This window comes from Bos mutus, chromosome 7 (genome assembly GCF_027580195.1).
Source record: "Bos mutus isolate GX-2022 chromosome 7, NWIPB_WYAK_1.1, whole genome shotgun sequence".
Lineage (NCBI taxonomy): Eukaryota > Metazoa > Chordata > Mammalia > Artiodactyla > Bovidae > Bos > Bos mutus.
The window spans coordinates 59,901,579-59,919,014 of record NC_091623.1 but is presented as its reverse complement, the minus strand read 5'-3'; the positions used below and the strand labels follow the sequence as shown (position 1 = coordinate 59,919,014).

Sequence of the window (17,436 nt, the reverse complement as noted above, 5' to 3'; positions counted from 1 at the left end):
GAAGAAACAGAACCAGGCACTGCTTTCTTGACAAGAGAGAAGCCATTTCTGGTCTTAGTCATTTCGGGATCTAAGCCTGGCCATGGTGTGCATCCCAGAACAGGTCTCTATAATTAACGAGCTTAAAGAAACAAAGGACTTCCCTGGTGGCTCAGACAGTAAAGAATCCACCCAAAAAGGGAGAGACCTGGGTTTGATCCCTGGGTCCAGAAGATCCTCTAAAGAAGGGAAAGGCTACCCACTCCAGTATTCTTGACTGGAGAATCTCATGGACAGAGGAATATAGTGGGTTACAGTCCATGGGGTAGCAAAGAGCCGAACATGACTGAGTGACTAACATTTCACTTAGCAAACAAAAGAATGCGGAGATGAAAGACTGTTTATCAGGCAAGAGAAGCAACAGTGGCAAAGATCAGTTGTAAAGACACCTCAGTTCTGATAGTAATGGTAAAGATTAGCCTGAAGCACTTTTTTATTCACATTTTTACTTTTTTTTGGGGGGGGCACCTTACAGCATACAAGATCTTAGTTCTCTGACCAGTGATTGAATCTGTGCCCTTTGCAGTGGAAGTGCAGGACCCTAACCACTGGACCACCAGGGAAATCCCCTGAAGCACCCTCTTGAGCTGTTTGGCGAAATTTAAACCCCTCTTGAGAGCTGAATCATCAGATCAACTAGAACCTAAGGGGCAATGATATTGACCTTCTCTGACTTTCGTGACTTCAATCAAATAAAGCTTGGTCTCTAACGTCCCAAATTGGAGCCCTCCCAGACCCTCTCCTGGCGTGGCTCTAGAGGCATGATCATGACCCCTGTGCCCGCCACCATCTCTCTCTGCAGCTGGTGTCATGACATCTACTTGGAGAATTTGACCTGCCCGGGGACCACTTGGCTGGCCTGAGTTCTCGGGGACTCTGAGTTGCTCTGATTTAATTCATTTCCGCAGGGTCTAGGAGTTCCCGCCCCCACCTCCTAGTGTCTCTGATGGGAGCAGCTGTTGCCATCATGGTGCGGTAGGTAGTGAGGAGGATCTCTGCAGTTTCAGGGTGCAGCCAGCAGCAGAACTCCAGCCTCCCTCATTCACCATCCTCTGCACAAGCTTAGCTCTGAGATAAACATGGGCTTTCAATGGCTTCCTTGCAACAAGCTTCACACATATGAACCAACCGCTGGGCAGGTCCATCCTGACACCACCAGCTGGAGGGACGGGACTCATGGCTCCCATGGTTCATACTCCCCATCCCCTACCCACCCCCCCACCCCACCCCGCTCAAGAAGCAGCATGGGTGTGTGCTAAGCCTCTTCAGTTCAATACTATGGACTAGTCCACCATGCTCCTCTATCCATGGGATTCTCCAGGCAAGGAAACTGGAGTGGGTTGTCATTCCTCCTCCAGGGGATCTTCCCAACCCAGGGATCGAACCCATGTCTCTTCTCCTGCATTGCAGGCAGATTCTTTACCACTGAGCCACGAGGGAAGCCCCTCAAAAAGCAGGCAAGAAGACAAACCCAGGCACAGGAAGCCCTGGTTCTGCAGACCTACTGGGAGGTCCATGCTCCTTGTAGCACTCAGCACTAACTTGCACCGCCCCTCCAATCACACTCCTGAAAGAGAAGGGGCTGAGGGCATGGCAGAGGGAAGGGGTTCTGAAAAAGGGGAAGTGAGAGTTGAGCCGCTCAGTGAACCAGTTGCGGGGGGGGGGGGGTGGCGCGTTGCTGTGCACCTTCATCAGTGCAAGTCTGCTACCACACACCCAGCACCTTAAAACATGTGTTGTCATCTCACAGTTGTGGGCCTGGAGTCTTGATTGGCCTACCTGGGTCCTCTGCTGAAGGTCCCTCAGGAGGTTGCAATTCAGGCGCAAGCCCAAGCTAGGCTTTATTCAAAGGCTGGACTGGGGATGGACCCATGGCTAGAACCCCTCACATGGTTGGTGGGCTTGGCTGCCCGCTGGCTGTTACTTGCCGCATAGGCCTGTCCAACATGTGGACAAATCTCACCACATCAAAGCCAGCAATGAAGTCAGAGGGAAGTCAGTCTGTGCAGACTACCCACCGATGTGACCTCCAGCACCTCCACAGCATTCTGTCATCAGGAACTGCCATGAGGCCAGCCTGCTCTTAAGGGAGTAGGGAGCAGGAGCAGGGGCTCCTTGGGGGCCTGCCTGCCAGACAAGGTGAATCACAGCATGTTAGCCTGCAGGTTCTGCCAAGGGTCAACACTATTAGTAAATGATTGTGGGGGACAGAGACTGGCAGGTGCTTTGTGAACACACAGTGGTTCCCTGTGCCCTTAGCCGACAGATTGAGAAAGCAACTCGAGATGACCTGGGTCGGGGGCAGAGGTCATCTCAGAGCAAGGACCCTGATGACACTGGGGAATTTGCCCTCAGCACAGAAGTGCTCTGGATTCTGAAAGGGCAGGTGTGAGTCCAAAGGGGGCTGTGGTTTCTACCCAGAAGCCTTAATCAGAAAGACTGGGAGAGTGAGGCCCCTCCTTTGCCTCCTGTTATCTCCCTGACACAGCCTAACTGCATAAAGGTTGGCTAGCTGAATGCTATTCACTGGTGCCCCAGAGCCTTCAGGGGGCCTCTGGCTCACCCCTCTTGGGGTCTGGAGGCCCTCCAGCACTGCAAGGAAGCCCATTTCTTTTCCAGGTGGCACCTGGACAATGGTTTGGTGATCTCACAGTCACCCACACTGGGCGCCCCTTTCCTGCCACAGGCCAACTGCATTTTGCAATGAATCACAGGGGGATGTGCTGTTCAGAGTCCTGTCTCAAAGGGCCACCACCAGGCGCCAGCCGTGGAGGACAATCACGGACCGACTGGAGAAACCTGAGTGGGTTTGACCACGCCACAGGCTGAAATCTACTGAGACTCTGAAAGTGGAAGTTGTTGACCAAAAGGACAGGTAATTCCCTGGTGGTCCAGTGGTTAGGGTCCCATGCTTCCACTGCAGGGCACATGGGTCCGATCCCTGGCTGGGGAACTAAGATCTCCCATGCTGTGCTTCACGGCCACAAAAAAAGGAACACCCCCAAATAAAAAAAGAAAAATGAATTTTACAGTCTTCTCAATTTTTCTAAAATTGGTTTAAAACAGGGGGAATAGGGAGATGCAGGGAACGAGGGAACAGAATGCTGACCAGGCCACTGGGAAGGAGGAAGCGGGTCAGAGGGACCCTCTTCGGAACCACATTCCAGACCCAGAGGCTGGGTGACTGGGGGCAGGAGTGGCAAAGACACCTCCTCCAGGCACACCCAGAGCAGGCAGGGGGCCCACGTGACCTGAGTGTCTCAGGAGCAGAGGGACAGAAAACCCCTCCAAGCCAACTCCAGTCGCCTGGATGCCTCCAGCTCTTCAGAGACGTCCCCAGCTGAGCCCCAAGATAGGGGCAGCCTCCAAGACCCCCCTGGGCCATGAGGGCCCGCAGCGACAGAGGAAAGAAGACACAAGAGGCCACAGAGGCTGTGGTGCCAGCTAACTGCCAGGCAGGCCACCCCCATCCCAGCCAAGCAGAGAAGAGCAGGAGCCAGGGAAGTGTATTTTATTTCCTTAAGGCTGGCAGCAGGCACATGCTCAGAGCTGTGTGTGTCACACAATGGTGCTTGTGAGGGGCATAGAGTGGGCCCGCCCTGCCCCTTTTTGCCAGCCCCACAGCCAGGCTCCAGTGCCCTCCTCAGCCCCGCAGGGTGTTGTAGCCTGAGCCCTGCCGGGGCCACGGCTAGAGTGCCACCCACCTGCCCACCCATTCCTCCCCGCATATGGCCTTGGCTGGCCTCTGTTACGACGACTCCTCTCGGACTAAGGGCGGGGGGCTGCATAAGGGCCCCTGGATTAACACAATGGCAGCAGGGAACGCCGCTGGAGCTCAGCATGGCCACAGCTGGGACCCAGGTTTTGCTGAAGCCTGGTTCTTAGGGCACATTCTCTGGACCGCGCTGCAGGGCAGCACCTAGTGGCACAAAGCAGCACTGCCACAGAGACCACTTAGGGCGCCTTCTCCAGCAGCTGCACGGAGCGCAGCAAGTGGGCAGGCTGTAAGGGACCCTGGGGCTCTCCAGGTAGAGGACGCTGGTAACAAGGGCCCTAGCAGTTACTCCAGGGCGTCCACTAGAGAGATGCTGGTCCAAGGGTAGCACTGGAGAAGGGAGTACGATGGGATCGGGCTGGGGATGAGGCGGGGTTGGGACCCTGCTGAAGGCTCTAAGCATTTTCAGGGAGCTGGAAAGAAGGAGAGGTTCCAAGGCTCTTCATCCCCTTCCCCACGGGAGGCCTGCCTTGGCAAAAACAGATTCAGCCTTGCAGATACTTCCTTTACCGCACCCGGGCCCTGTGCCCTGCCACCACCACCCCCCGCAATATAACCCCCAGACTGACACCTCCTCGAGGGCTAGGGGCACTGAGAGGGGCTGGGGGATGTGGATCAGAGGCCCTTCCACCACTGACCCTGCACTGAGAGGGGCTGGAGGATCTGGATCAGAGGCCCTTCCACCACTGACTCTGGAGGAGCAGTTTCTCTTCTCCAGAGTGGAGGAGCCAGGGTGTCGAGCAGAGGCTCCCCCTCAGTTCTGAGCCCCAGGACATTCAGACAGCCCCCATGCCCCTGCACCAAGATTCCACACACTTGGCCCAAATGGAGAGCCTGAGGCTACTGGCCAGGCTCTGAACGTCAAGGCTGCCAGCCCGACCCTGGGCAGGTGTGAGGCGTGTGTGTCCACTGTGGCCAGTTCCGTCGTGGATGTGCCGCCCCCTCACACAGGTCCTGAGGTGATGCTGCCCTGGATGCTCCCGGAATGGAGCCGCAGGAGGGAGGGAGGGGCTGGGCTAGGGGCACTAGGGCGGTGCAGAGAAGGCCTCTGGGGCAGAGCCAGGCCAAGCCCTCCCTGGGCCGTGGATTCCTGGGCCCCACGGACCGCATCCGGCCTCCAGCTCCTGGGCACTGTGGGGCCACATCAGGGCGATGGGGCCTGCCACGGCCGAGGATGCCGCACCCTGGGCGGCCCTAGCGGAGGCTGCACTCCCCCTCTTGCAGCTTCTCCTGCTCCATGGCGCGTACCAGATCCTGCACGAACCGCATCTCGGAGGCCACCTGCTTGGCCAGCGCCTCGTAGCGGTTCTCCAGGCGGCTAAAGCGGCGCTTGAGCCCACTGGCCCCGAGCAGGGCCCCCTTGGCCTCCTCCTGTGCCTGCCGCTGCAGCGCCTCCGTCTTGTGCAGCTCCTGGCGCAGCCGCCGCAGGTCCTGGCCTAGGCTCTCGTTCTCCTCACGGTACCAGGCCTCCTTCTCCTCGTAGATGGCCGTCAGCGCCTCAAGGTCCTCATGGAACAGGCGTCGGCTGTGCTCCAGCCCGCGCAGGCCCTCCTCGGCCGCCGCCACCTCCTCCAGCACTTTGGAGAAGCGCTCGAAGTTGATGTAGGTATTGTTGGGGGGCATGCTTGAGTGCGACTTGATGGTGTACTCCTTGAGGCGTGCCGTCTTCAGGCGCCGCCGCTCTGGCTTCCGGCCGCTGTCCTCCCGCCGCACATTCCTCCGCCGGATGGCCTGCATGGGGAGAGGAGGGGAGGAAAGGGCGCCTTGGACTAGGGCCGCAGGGCAGTCCCCGGGCCCTCCACCCACGTTATATTGGCCCACGGCCCTGCCCATCTAAGTACACGTGGTCCTGGCGCTTTCCCGCTCTGATGGTTGAGCTGAGACTTGATGGCAGACCACATGGTCACACCAGAGACCAGAGAGCCAGAAGTATTCACTGACCCTTGACTGAGGCTGCCAAGCCTGACCTCGGCCTGGAGGTGATCCCTTTATGAGAAGTTCTGGGGAGGGCACCCTGCTGTATGCAGAGGGGCCGTGGACTCCAGCCAACAGTTCAATGAGACAACTCCGACACAACACTGACATACACCCTGTGCCCACAGCATCTAGGCCGACTCCTGTGGGGACCCTCGCCCATGCTGAGGGCTGGTCCCAACTACCATGCCCATGTGGGGGCAGCCCCACTACCTCACCTTGATCCAGGAGTGCTCCAGGCTCTGGGCGATGGTCATTCTCCTCCTGGAAGAGCCCCCAGAACTGGTTAGTTGCGTGAGTGCCGCCTTCACCGTCCTCCCCACACAGCAGGAAGGGGTGGTCCACGCTCTTCCGGCTGCAGCTCTGGTTCTCAGAGCTGACCTATGGCTGACTCAGGGCACCTCCCCTGGGTCACCACCCTGAAACCTGGTCCCTGAAGTCACTGTGCAGCCCAGCAGCAAGTTTCTGAAACAACCATGCCAGTACAGGCACAATTAAGGTCTCTCACTCTGCCTGGCTGGCCACAAGGAGCCCATCAAGGGGCTTGGGGATGACATGGACTCCAGGGTTTCCATGTTGTCTGCTAACAGCATTGACACCTAATGTTGGGGTCTCATAACTCAGACACCCAGAGGAGGAGCCTGGGGAGGACTAGCCCATGGGAGCACCTCTGGGTGAATGAAAGCTCTGTGTTGCCAGCATATTTAGCTTTTTCTAGGGAAAAAACCAAACAGTAATTTAGAATTTTATATGAAACCTCCTATCCTAAACACTGGCAACAAATGAAAAGCTTTGTAAGAAGCAGCTTTTTAAGAGGGCCAGCCTAAGCCTCCCTGTGCTATCTCCGCCCAGAACAGGAGCCACGGCCAACTCCCAGGTACGGGAGTGGCATCTCAGATGGACACGTTACTTGTCCTCGGCCACAGCGCCCATTCTGGGGGACTTGCCTGGCCCACCCTGCCTGGCCCAGTGCTCCTACTTGGGGTCTTTGACAAGCAGACGGCGGATGAAGTCCTTCGCCAGCTCGCTGGTGTTGCTGAAGTACTCCTCGTCAAAGTCGTAATTCACAGCCGAGATGTTGGTCAGGGTCTCCTGCTTGGTTTCACCCAGGAACGGGGACGCGCCACTCAGCCTAGGAGACAGACACCAGGCTCAGGGGGGCCAGACAGGTGTGCGGTCACTCCACGACCAGGCTGCTGCCCAGGCCACCACTCAGCTCCACTGTGCCCATGGAGGGGGCAGATGGGGAGGGAGGCAGATGCCAGGCCCCCAGTCACCCTGCATAAATACGCCCAGCCGCCAACCAGAGGCAGGGAAAATCCACTGCCCAGCCAGTAAGGGGTGCTGAAATGAGTCAGCAAAATCTCTGCAGAACCTCAAAGTATCCCCATAGACTTAGTCTTAGAGGCTTGGTCTCAAAGTCCCTTCCCTGAAGCCCTTAGTAGTTAGAGGCAAAATGGTTAACTGGGGCTGGGGGGGCAGTGCTGGGGGTTCCTGGCCAACACCGCAGACATCAGGTGTCTTTCCAGTGTGCTGTGCTGAGGCCACACCACCACGCTGCATGGATCTGGGTGTGTGATGCTATGACTTTTTAGGTGAGAGATATGTATAGCTGGTTTTCACTCCCAACTGCAGGCACACAAAACTCTAAAACTTCCTAAAACCCAAGGCAGGAGCATCTACTGCTATAAAATTTGGTCTTTGTTTCATTTCCTAAAACAACTCCAGAGAATAGAGATAAAAGAAGTGTCTTTTCTTGCTCATGACAAGCCCCTTCCAGCCACACCTGAATTGGTACCAATGAGGTGTCTGTGGAAAGGCCCTAAGGAGAGGGGTGCCAGTTGAGGAGAGCAGTGGGGTCACAGGGATGGAACTTTCGTTCTGCCTCCAACCTCCAGGAAGGGGAGGGGTCGGAGGCTGAGTCCATCTCCAAAGGCCTGTGATTGAATCCACCACACTGAGGAGTTGACAGCCCAAGGACTAGGGGACAACAGTTCCAGACCAGAGCCTCGCGTGGTTACTTCACATGGTGAGGCCCTGCCTTTGGAACTCTCCTGAACATACTCTATCCTGCACACACTCACGCAGTTGTCCATCCATCCAGAGGCCGTGAGCACTGCAACAGGTCAGCTCACTGAGGGTCCTGCATTCCACTTGTGACCCCTGCACAGAAGCCTCCCGACCCTCCTCATGACCCAGCAAAGCCCCGGGAGGGCAGGTACTTACAGGATGTAGGTGATAACGCCAATGCTCCTGGAGAACACACAGAAGAGATGGGGTCAGCCCAGCTGCAGGCTTAGCACCCCAACCCCCAGAGTCCAAGACTGTCCAGCCAGGTGGGGGGCAGGCCTGTTAGCCCCAGGGACCCTCTCCCTCCAGGGTCTAAAGAGCCCCCACCAAGTCCCACCTTCTGCTCCAAGGGTGTCAGGACTGAACACTGAGGCACCTCTGGCCATGGCTGCCTGTCCAGATTCAAAGTGGCCGGGGTGCGGGCAGGGTAGACAGAGCACAAAGGCACCACAGGCCACGCAGATGTGGAGCCTCTTGAGGCCTCTGTGGCTGAGTGCAGACCTGGCAAACTCTTTCTATTAATGTAAAGGGTGACACAGTGGGTGTTTCAGGCTCAGGCTACAAACAGTCTCTGTCACATACTCATCTGTTTTTGACAACCCTTCGAAGACCTGAGAACTCTTCCTAGCTCACAGGCCTGGATAGGTCAGCAACCCCTGTCCTAAGGCAATAGACTGTGTTGCCCCTGCCCCATGGCTCCAAGACCAGGAGGAGGGGCTGCATCCCAGCCCGTGGCTGTGACTCGGCAGCTCCCGGGCACAAAAGGAGGGTCCCCTGAGGAAAAGCAACAAGGGCAGCCCTGGGCCCACCACCCTCACTCACCACATGTCTGCCTCCAGACCCAGGGGCTCATAGTTGACAATTTCAGGAGCTGCAGAGACAGGGAGACAGGGTCAGGTGCCGGATGTGCCCAAGGGGGCACCCTGGACATGGCCCAGGGGAGTAGCAGAGCCCACAGACATGGCTGGCTCTTGGCAGGGAAAGCCAAGGTGGTGATTGCCCCAGGCCTTGAGTCCTCGGTGCCCAGCACTAGGGCACGATGGGAAACCTGAGGCCTGGGGGGCCTGCCTCCCCCTAAGCCAGCTGGAAATGCTCCAGTGCCCCCAGGCCCACCCGTTCCTCACCCACGAACTCCGGGGTCCCAAAGATGTTCTTGAACTCGTTCCCTGCCTCGATCTTGTGGGCGATGCCAAAGTCAATGAGCTTGATCCGTGGGTTGGGCACATTCTTGTCCAGGAGCATGATGTTTTCTGGCTGGTTTGGGGAGAAAGGCAGGGGGATGGACAGGGGCCTCTGAGGCTGCTGGCCCCATGTCTCAGGGAACAGTACTGGCCTGGCCCAGTGTGTGGGGTATGTATGGGCTGACTCCCCTCCACAGGTCCAGCCCAGAGCCATCCATCTCCTCAATGCCCCCAGCAAGGACACCATGGGAGAAGGGAGGTGGACCCTCTCAGCCCTGTCCTCACCCATGCTGGCCAGGCTCCTCCCCAACTCTGTGTTGTGGGCCCAGTGGACTACCTTGAGGTCGAAGTGGGCGATGCGCTTGGAGTGCAGATAGTGGACACCATCCAGGATCTGCTTGAGGAACTGGGTGGCCTCGTCCTCGGTCAGTGACTCCTTCTCGGCCAGGAAGTCGAAGAGCTCACCACCTGAGACCAGCTCGAGGATAAGCACCACGTCCGTCCTGTTCTCAAAGATGTCATGCAGTGTGATGATGTTGGGGTGCCGGATCTCCCGCAGGATGTTCACCTCCCGCTCGATCTCCTCTCGGCTCACTCCCCGGCGGCTGGACGAGAGGCGGCGCTTCTTGATGAACTTGGCTGCATACTCCTTCCCAGTACCCTTCTGCCGGCACTTCCGCACAATTGCAAACTGTCCGCTGCAGGGACAGAGGGGAGGGGAGGAGGAAGCAGGTGCTGAGAGAGACGCAGGACTCTGGGGACCTGGGCCACTTCCCAGGACAGTGCGTTCCAACCACCTCAAGAATGCACCCCTGGCAGCGGTGCTCCACGTGAGTGCAAACTGGCACTGAACACAGTGGCTGCCCAGAGTGTCTGCAGCAGTGAAAGAACCAACATGGTTCCATGTTTACCAAAATGAAGCTGGACCCTATCACGGCAAGTCAGGTGGAATTTTTTGCAGTCTTGAAAGCTGATTCTTTAGGCACTGAGAGGACAGACCCCCATGAAGACCTGCTCAGTGAAGACAGCAGCAGAGGAACACAAGGAATGAGGTTATTTTGGGTACAACAGAAAGATACAGGATTTCCCTGATGGTCCAATGGTTGAGAATCCGCCTGTCAATACAGGGGTCACAGGTTCAATTACTGGTACAGGAAGATCCCACATGCCATGGGGCAACTAAGCCCAAGTGCCACAACTACTGAGCCCAGGCGGCCTAGAGCCAGTGCTCCTTAACAAAAGAAGCCACTGCAATGAGAAGCCTATGCACCACAATTAGAGAGTAGCCCCAACTCACCACAACTAAAGAAACCCTGAACAGCAACAAAGACCCAGCTCAGACAAAAACCAGTTAATCAAAAAAAAGAAAGGTACATGTTTTACCACATATAAGGTATGTTGCCATGTAAGAGGTTGCCACAGGTAAGAGGTCTGAAGGACACATGCCTGGCTGTGAGCAGCAGATATCTCTGAAGAGCAGGACTGAGGGCAGTGAAGAGGGGTTTTTTCTTTTTATTAATATTTGCTATGATTCTGTATGATTCAACTTTTCAGAGCACATTTTATCACAGTTTAAAATCCAAGAAAATATAAAAAGCCACTGAGTTCAAAAGAGCTTCAGAGTGAAAGAAGCACACAAGTTTCCACAAGAGAGGAGGGAGGATGTGGAGAAACTAGAACCCTGGTGCACGGCTAGTGGGAAAGCCAGACGGGGAAGCTGTGGCGAAAACTGTCTGGAGGTTCCTTAAAACCTTAAAAATGGAGTTACCTTCAGACCTAGGAATTCCACCCTACAAAAACTTGTACACAAATGTTCAGAGCACCATCATTCACAGCAGTCATAAGGTAGAGACAAATGGCAATCAGGGGATACAGCATACACAAAATGTGGTCCCTCCACACACGGGAGCATTACTCAGTCCTGAAAAGGGGTGAAGCCCTGACACTTGCTACAATGTGGATGGACCCCGAGAATATGATGCCCAGTGAGAGAAACAGATGCAGAAGGACACTCAGTGTATAATCCACTGATGGGAAACACCTAGAACAGGCCAGAGAGTGGGTTTCTGGTTGTCAGGGGCTGAGGAGGTGATGAGGGTGACTGACTAGGGGGGTGGAGCTCCTTTTGGGATGATGAAAATGTTCTGAGATTATTTAATAGTGATGGCTGTAAAACTGTGAATATATGGAAGATCATTAAGTTGTACAGTTTAATAAACAGTATGGTGTGCCAATTATATCTCAAGACAGCTGTTATTTGAAGAGAAAGAGAGAAACTATTTACTGTCCTTCAGGGAGCTGTCCAATGTCCAAATTCTTTTGCTGTCTAGGAACTTAGCTACATTAACTTGCTTTCACTCAGGAATTGAGTGAAAAAGGCCAGAGGATAATTATTTTAAGCTTTACAGGCCATATGGTCTCTGTCACAATTTGTATGTGTTTTTACAACCCTTTAAAAAAGTAAAAAATCATTCTACGTTCGTGAGTGGACCATACTGCACTAGGCGAGGGCTGGATGTGGCCCACTGGCTATGGGTCATGCGAAAGTAGAGACTAAGTCTAAGACAGAAGGCACACAAGAGACCTCAACCAGGTCCCACCAGGGGTCAAGAGAAAGGGGACAAGGTGACTATGTGACAACTCAGAGAAATGGGACCCAGTGTGTAGAGGAAGGAGTGGCAGAGATGGGCCCTGGGGACAGGGGGATCTCTTCAGTTGGTGATAGCACAGACAGGACAGGCAGAACAAGAGACAGATGAGTGAGGGTGTCTTTGCCCAGCCAGCGGGGTCTTCAGAAAAGCCAAGGGACCCAGTAAGCGGACCTTACTAGGACACTGTGTACCAGCTGCAGCTGGCAAGCATCTAAAGCCGCTGTGCGCGTGAGCATCAAGGCACAAAGGCGCCACAGCGGCTGCTGCAGACATGCTCTATGCCCACTCGGGCAGGCAAGGTCAACATAGGCAGGTGGGAAGTGCAAATGATCTCCAATCAAGGTGAGCTAAATAATGGTCCACGTCTGAATCCCCGGGACCTATGGGCGTGTCACCTCACTGGACAGAGGGGCTCTGAAGACAGAATTAAGGCCCCTGAGATGGGGACGACCCTGGACTCCCCAGTGGTCCCAGTGTCATCACAGGGTCCTCATAAGAGGGAGGCAGGAGGGTCAGAGGCAGAGAGAGACGGAAGATGTGTGCTGTTGCCTGTGAGGATGGAGGGAGGGGCCACGAGCCACGGATGCGGTGCCTCTAGAAGCTGGAAGAGGCAGGAGCCTCCGGAGGGACCAACCTAGCAGATTCGTTTTAGACTCCAGACTCCCAGACCTTGACGTAAAACATGGATATTCTTCTCAGCCACTAAATTGTGGTAATTTGTTACAGCAGCAACAGGAAACTCATACACTAGTCTAAAAGCCAAGAGTACAGTCAGATGAGAAATGTCGTGTCCCTGATCAGGCCTCCCCCCAGTCCCTTAAATCCACCACAATGGTCCCCTGGGTACGTTGTGCTCCTGCCCCTGTCAACATCTTAGCTAACACTCCTCACTCCTGAAATGTCTTTCCTTCTCCTCTCTGCCTACATCAACCAAGCAAATTCTTCCAGGTCCACCTCCCACCTCACAATGACACTCCGACAGTAATGTCATTGAATGCCGAGTGTTTGCTGCCTATTGGGAACGCTCTAGGCCTGAATGTGTGGCCTAATTCTCAAATACAAGGATTTCTTCCCCTCTAGTTTTATTCCAAGATGAATCAAAAAACTAACAAAGAGTTCATGGCAGGGGGGAGGTGAAACTTTCCTGGTCATCTAGTGGCTAAGACTCTGCACTCCCAATGCAGGAAGCCCTGGTCTAAGAACTAGATCCCACATGCTACAATGAGGATCAAGGATCCCATGTGCTGCAACTGTAACTAAGACCTGGCAGAGCCAAATAAATATTTTCTTTAAAACACACAAAAAAAGAGTTCATGGGAAGGGAAACCAAGACACTATTAGTGCTAAATTGTGTCCCCCAAAATCCTAACCCCTAGGACCCCTAAATCTGACTACTGTGATTTAGGGCCTTTGAAGAGGTAATTTAGTAAAAATGAGGTCACTGGTGCACAGTTGTGTCTGACTCGATGCGACCCCATGGACTGTAGCCCACCAGGCTCCTCTTGTCCATGAGATTTTCCAGGCAATACTGGAGTGGGTTGCCATTTCCTCCTCCAGGGAATCTTCCCAACCCACGGATCAAACCTGCATCTCCAGCATTGGCAGGCGCATTCTTTACCACAGAGCCACCAAGGAGCCCGAGGTCACTGGGGTGGATCTTAACCCAACAGGGTTAAGTGTCCTTGTAAGAGGAGGAGGTCAGGACACAGACACGCGCAGAGGGAGACCACATGAAGCCGCGGGGAGAAGGGGGCATCGCACACCAGTGAGAAAGCCTCAGACGAGCCAAGCCTGCAGCACCTTGATCCTTGACATCTAGCCTCCAGCAGCCTGAGGTGACGAATGCAGACACACTCCGTGACACAGAAACCAGGCTGGCGTCCACACTGACCAACCGCAGACTAATTTATCTCCCAAGATTGCCCAGGTGACTTGACTTGGGAGAACCCTCCATACACATCCACACAAAAATACTCACTCCCATTTTATTCAGCCCATGACTCCCAGGACAAGAAAACTCGGCTGGGCTTAACTCAAAGCAGAAGCCAGACGCCCACTTCTGGCTCCAGCACACCTGCGCTTTGCAATCAGCAGGGCTTAGTCTCAAGGCCTGAGTCCTGCCTGGCCACCTTCAGTCTACATGGCCTTGGGCAAGCTGATTTCCTGTTCTGAGCCTCAGTTTCTTCATCCACAAAATGGGGATGATAATGGTCCTGCCTGGTAGAGCCTTTCACAGACGAATGGGAGTGTAACAAAAAACAGCCCAGGAGTCAGATGGCCAAACAATATCTACAAGTTCTACAGTTGCAGCACAGTATGCACAGTGTTCCATGGCATTAATCCTTCACCTGTGTGTCTCTAAGAATGTTCTGGATCATTACATAGGGCAATGCTGTCCATAATGACAGCCACTGGCCACACGGAAGCTGTCCAACCCATTCAAACTGAGGTGTGCTGTGAGCATACAAGACACACCAGAATTCAAAGGCTTCACATCAAAAACACGTAGTAAACTATTTCATTGAAAAATTTTATAGGAACTTCCCTGGTGGTCCGGTGGCCAAGACTCCACGCTCACAATCCAGGGGGCGTGGGTTCCATCTCTACTCAGGGAACTAGATCTTGCATGCCACAACTAAAAAAATCCCGAGTGCTGCAACTAAGACCTGGAGCAGCCAAATAAATAAATATTTTTTAAATAATAATAATTTTTATAATGAATGACAACCAAAATGGTAACAGTTTGACCTAACAGGTTAAATAAAACACATTATAATAAAATTATTAAAGTTGACAACTACTAGAGAATTTCAATAAAATTCCTACATGGCTTGCTTTATACAAGTTGCCATGCTCTTTTTAATGGCTGCATAATATTCTGTTGACAAAGCAGTGATGCTGTGATGGTCACCGAAAAGGCCCCATCTTCTGCTCACATAAAGTCCTTACAGTGATTCTCCCCATCCCTAGATCTTAGGTCTACGTATATGCTATACCCACAGAATTAACTCCTAGGAGTGAAATTGGTGGGTTAAAGGGAACATACATGATAGTTTTACTGACTATTGGCCTGCTACTCTCAGCAGAAGGCCCTAACATTTTCAATAATAGAGTCTGAGATTTCCGTGGGGGTGAGGGAGATGGCCTGCATTTCCTGCCGCTCTACCAGAGGAAATTCCTAAAGGAGGGACTTCAGAATCCCAAATGAGCCCCAGAGGCTCTCTCAGCAAAAGCCTGATGAATGGCTCAGTTATTTACATTCCCTTCTGGTGACATCATGGGGCCGGCCAAGGCAGCTCCGGGAAGGCCAGCCAGCAACAAACTCACCAAATAAGGGTTGAGGCTCAGCAGAAAAAAGGATGGTAGCTGGCAGGTCTGAGGCGGGAGAGCTCCCAGGGGACGCTCCCAGGCCCGGCCTGGCAGGAAATCAGCTGCCCGGCTGGATTGGGAAACTTCTGCTCTTTCCCACAAGAATGCTAACAATGGGCCAGGGTGTGGGCCCGGACAGGAGGCCCGGGAGGCTCCACTGCCTCCCACAAGAGAGGTTTAAAGACACAGACAGACCTTTACCAACATCTACTGCTCTCATGCCATAGGCCAGGCACTGTCTTAGGTGCTGTTTGGACTCGATCATGTTTCTTCCCAAAGGAAGTGCACAGGGGATGTCGGAACAAGAATTCCAGGCCCAGACTGGCTCCCTCCAAAGCCCAAACTCATCCCACAGCACATGATACTGACTCATCCCTGCTTGGGGAGAGCGGGAGAAAGGACAGGAGGAGAGGATATACCCCAGAAGACCCCACAGTAGGTCGGGTCTCCCCCCTCCTCGGGGCCCCATCAGAGGGGACTGCTCACCTTCCCAGCTCCTCTCCCATCTCATAGTGGTCTTCCACATCCTCCTGCCTGAATGTTGACATGGTGGCCGGTCTGCCTTCCAGCGTCTTCCACCCCAGTACAAACCTGGTCAGTGGTCCGGGAACAGTACCTCACGGAGTCCTCTCGCTGTGACCCTGGAGGAGACAGAGAAACAGAAAAGGACTGAGATGCCAGTCATTACTTCTGGGTCAAAGGCTCGATCAGCATCCCCCAAATAGGTTTCAGATCCACCATGCTGAAATTCCACCTTCCCTGTAGAAGGCACTTGCATTTGGTGGGCGAGGCGCTTTCACGTGTCATCTCATTTCCATACCACACTGCCCCAGGGGTCAGTGTTAGCCCGGCTTGTGCCACTTACACCTCCTCTATGGCTCCTGGGAGTTACGGAGGTGCACAAGCCACTTACACCTCCATAACTCCCAGGAGCCATAGATCTGTGGTTCTGCACACAACACCCCAGTCTTTTTCTGCCTCTTCCTTCTAGGCTTCTCCCAATCTCATCCATAGCCCCCAAATTCCTATAAGTTCTCCCACACTCTTCACACCCCCAAACCCTGGGACACCCTGATTCTCTGCCAGATTTACGACACACTCCCATCTCCCTGTCCCTCAGCAAGCTTAACCCCTCCTCTTCCTTACCCACTGCCCCCACATGCCCTCCCCTTCTCGGCTGGTCACTAAGATCCTCTGCGGCGCTGGGCTTACCCCATCTCTTGCCCCCGCCTTCCTGAATTTACCAGGAACTGAACAACGGCTTCTAAGCTCCTCCAAGGCCCTAACCCATTCATGCTCCCTCTGACCTCCGCCGTGCTAGCAAAGTTAACTTCCTCCTCCCCCTTCCTCGAAGACATCTCTTTCAAGTTTCAAAGGCCCCCGCCCCAAGCTCCACACCCACAACAGAACCCCGCAAAGGGCGACATCTGAGTCTCCTCCATGATCCTTCTCTTCCAACCTTCTCACAAGCTCCAAGGCAGACCCCTACGGCTTCCTTCAGAGACGCCGCCAAGATTCCCCCAACCCTTAACGTCCCGGCTCCAGCGTCCCAGAGGCCGCCACGCCCCTCACAGGCCCCGGCCCAGATCCTTCTCCCGTCCAGTCATCTCACGGATCCCCAAAAGTACCCCCTACTAAGTCGCCCAGGAGCCCCTACCCCGGCAGCCTCGGACCAAGTCCGCTCCGCACCCTCGACCCCACGCCGCGGACCTGTTCCTCAGCCGCGCTGGCGGGCGACGCGTCCTCAGGCCCCGCCGCCTCGGCCGCCGCGACGCGCCAACCCTTGCGTCGTCTCCGCGCCCGCCAGAGCCCGCCCACAAGAGGTTGATCCCACCGCCCATTGGTCAGCACAGACACCGCTCGTGAATCCCCGCCCACTGCCCCCTTTCAGGCCCCGGCCCACGGGCGTCCGGCCCTCCTCACCAAAATGAGGCCTCACCTTTGGTACAGGCTTGCCTCCCACAGCTGATTGGCTGTAAAGAACGTCGGTCAAATTTACGGAAGTCGGCCTCCTGACTTCCGGTCCCTGGACCGCCCCGCCCTTTCTCCTCTGACCGGGGTCCTGAAGCTGGGCAGTAGGATGCTGAAGTCCTGCACCCCTATTCCTGCCTTTCTTGGGCGTGAAATACGCGAATCCTATGCCCAGCTCTCTCATGACAGCTCCTGAGGCGGACCCTGGGGCTGCTTCAGTCCCAGGCAGTTTTCTCCTCTGTAAAATGTTCAGTTCAGTTGCTCAGTCGTGTCCGACTCTTTGCAACCCCATGAATCGCAGCACGCCAGGCCTCCCTGTCCATCACCAACTCCCGGAGTTTACTCAAACTCATGTCCATCGAGTCGGTGATGCCATCCAGCCATCTCATCCTCTGTCGTCCCCTTC

At 54.7% G+C, this 17,436-nt stretch overlaps 1 protein-coding gene across 2 annotated transcripts; it reads right to left on the bottom strand.

The window, feature by feature from the left end:
• Positions 1-3,534: 3,534 nt before the first annotated feature.
• On the bottom strand, positions 3,535-16,910 carry DAPK3 (death associated protein kinase 3). Of its 2 annotated transcripts, none has more exons than XM_005895955.3 (9): positions 16,770-16,910; positions 15,546-15,700; positions 9,377-9,737; positions 8,983-9,112; positions 8,681-8,729; positions 8,015-8,041; positions 6,768-6,920; positions 6,007-6,052; positions 3,535-5,545 (listed from the first exon to the last, which is right to left on the bottom strand). In XM_005895955.3, the coding sequence occupies exons 2-9, from the start codon at positions 15,605-15,607 to the stop codon at positions 5,009-5,011; spliced, it is 1,365 nt and encodes a 454-aa protein (XP_005896017.2). In that variant the 5' UTR covers positions 15,608-15,700; positions 16,770-16,910; the 3' UTR covers positions 3,535-5,008. The 2 variants fall into 2 exon arrangements, with proteins under 2 accessions (XP_005896017.2, XP_070230018.1); XM_070373917.1 differs by having other exon boundaries at positions 16,717-16,868.
• Between the last annotated feature and the right edge of the window lie 526 nt (positions 16,911-17,436).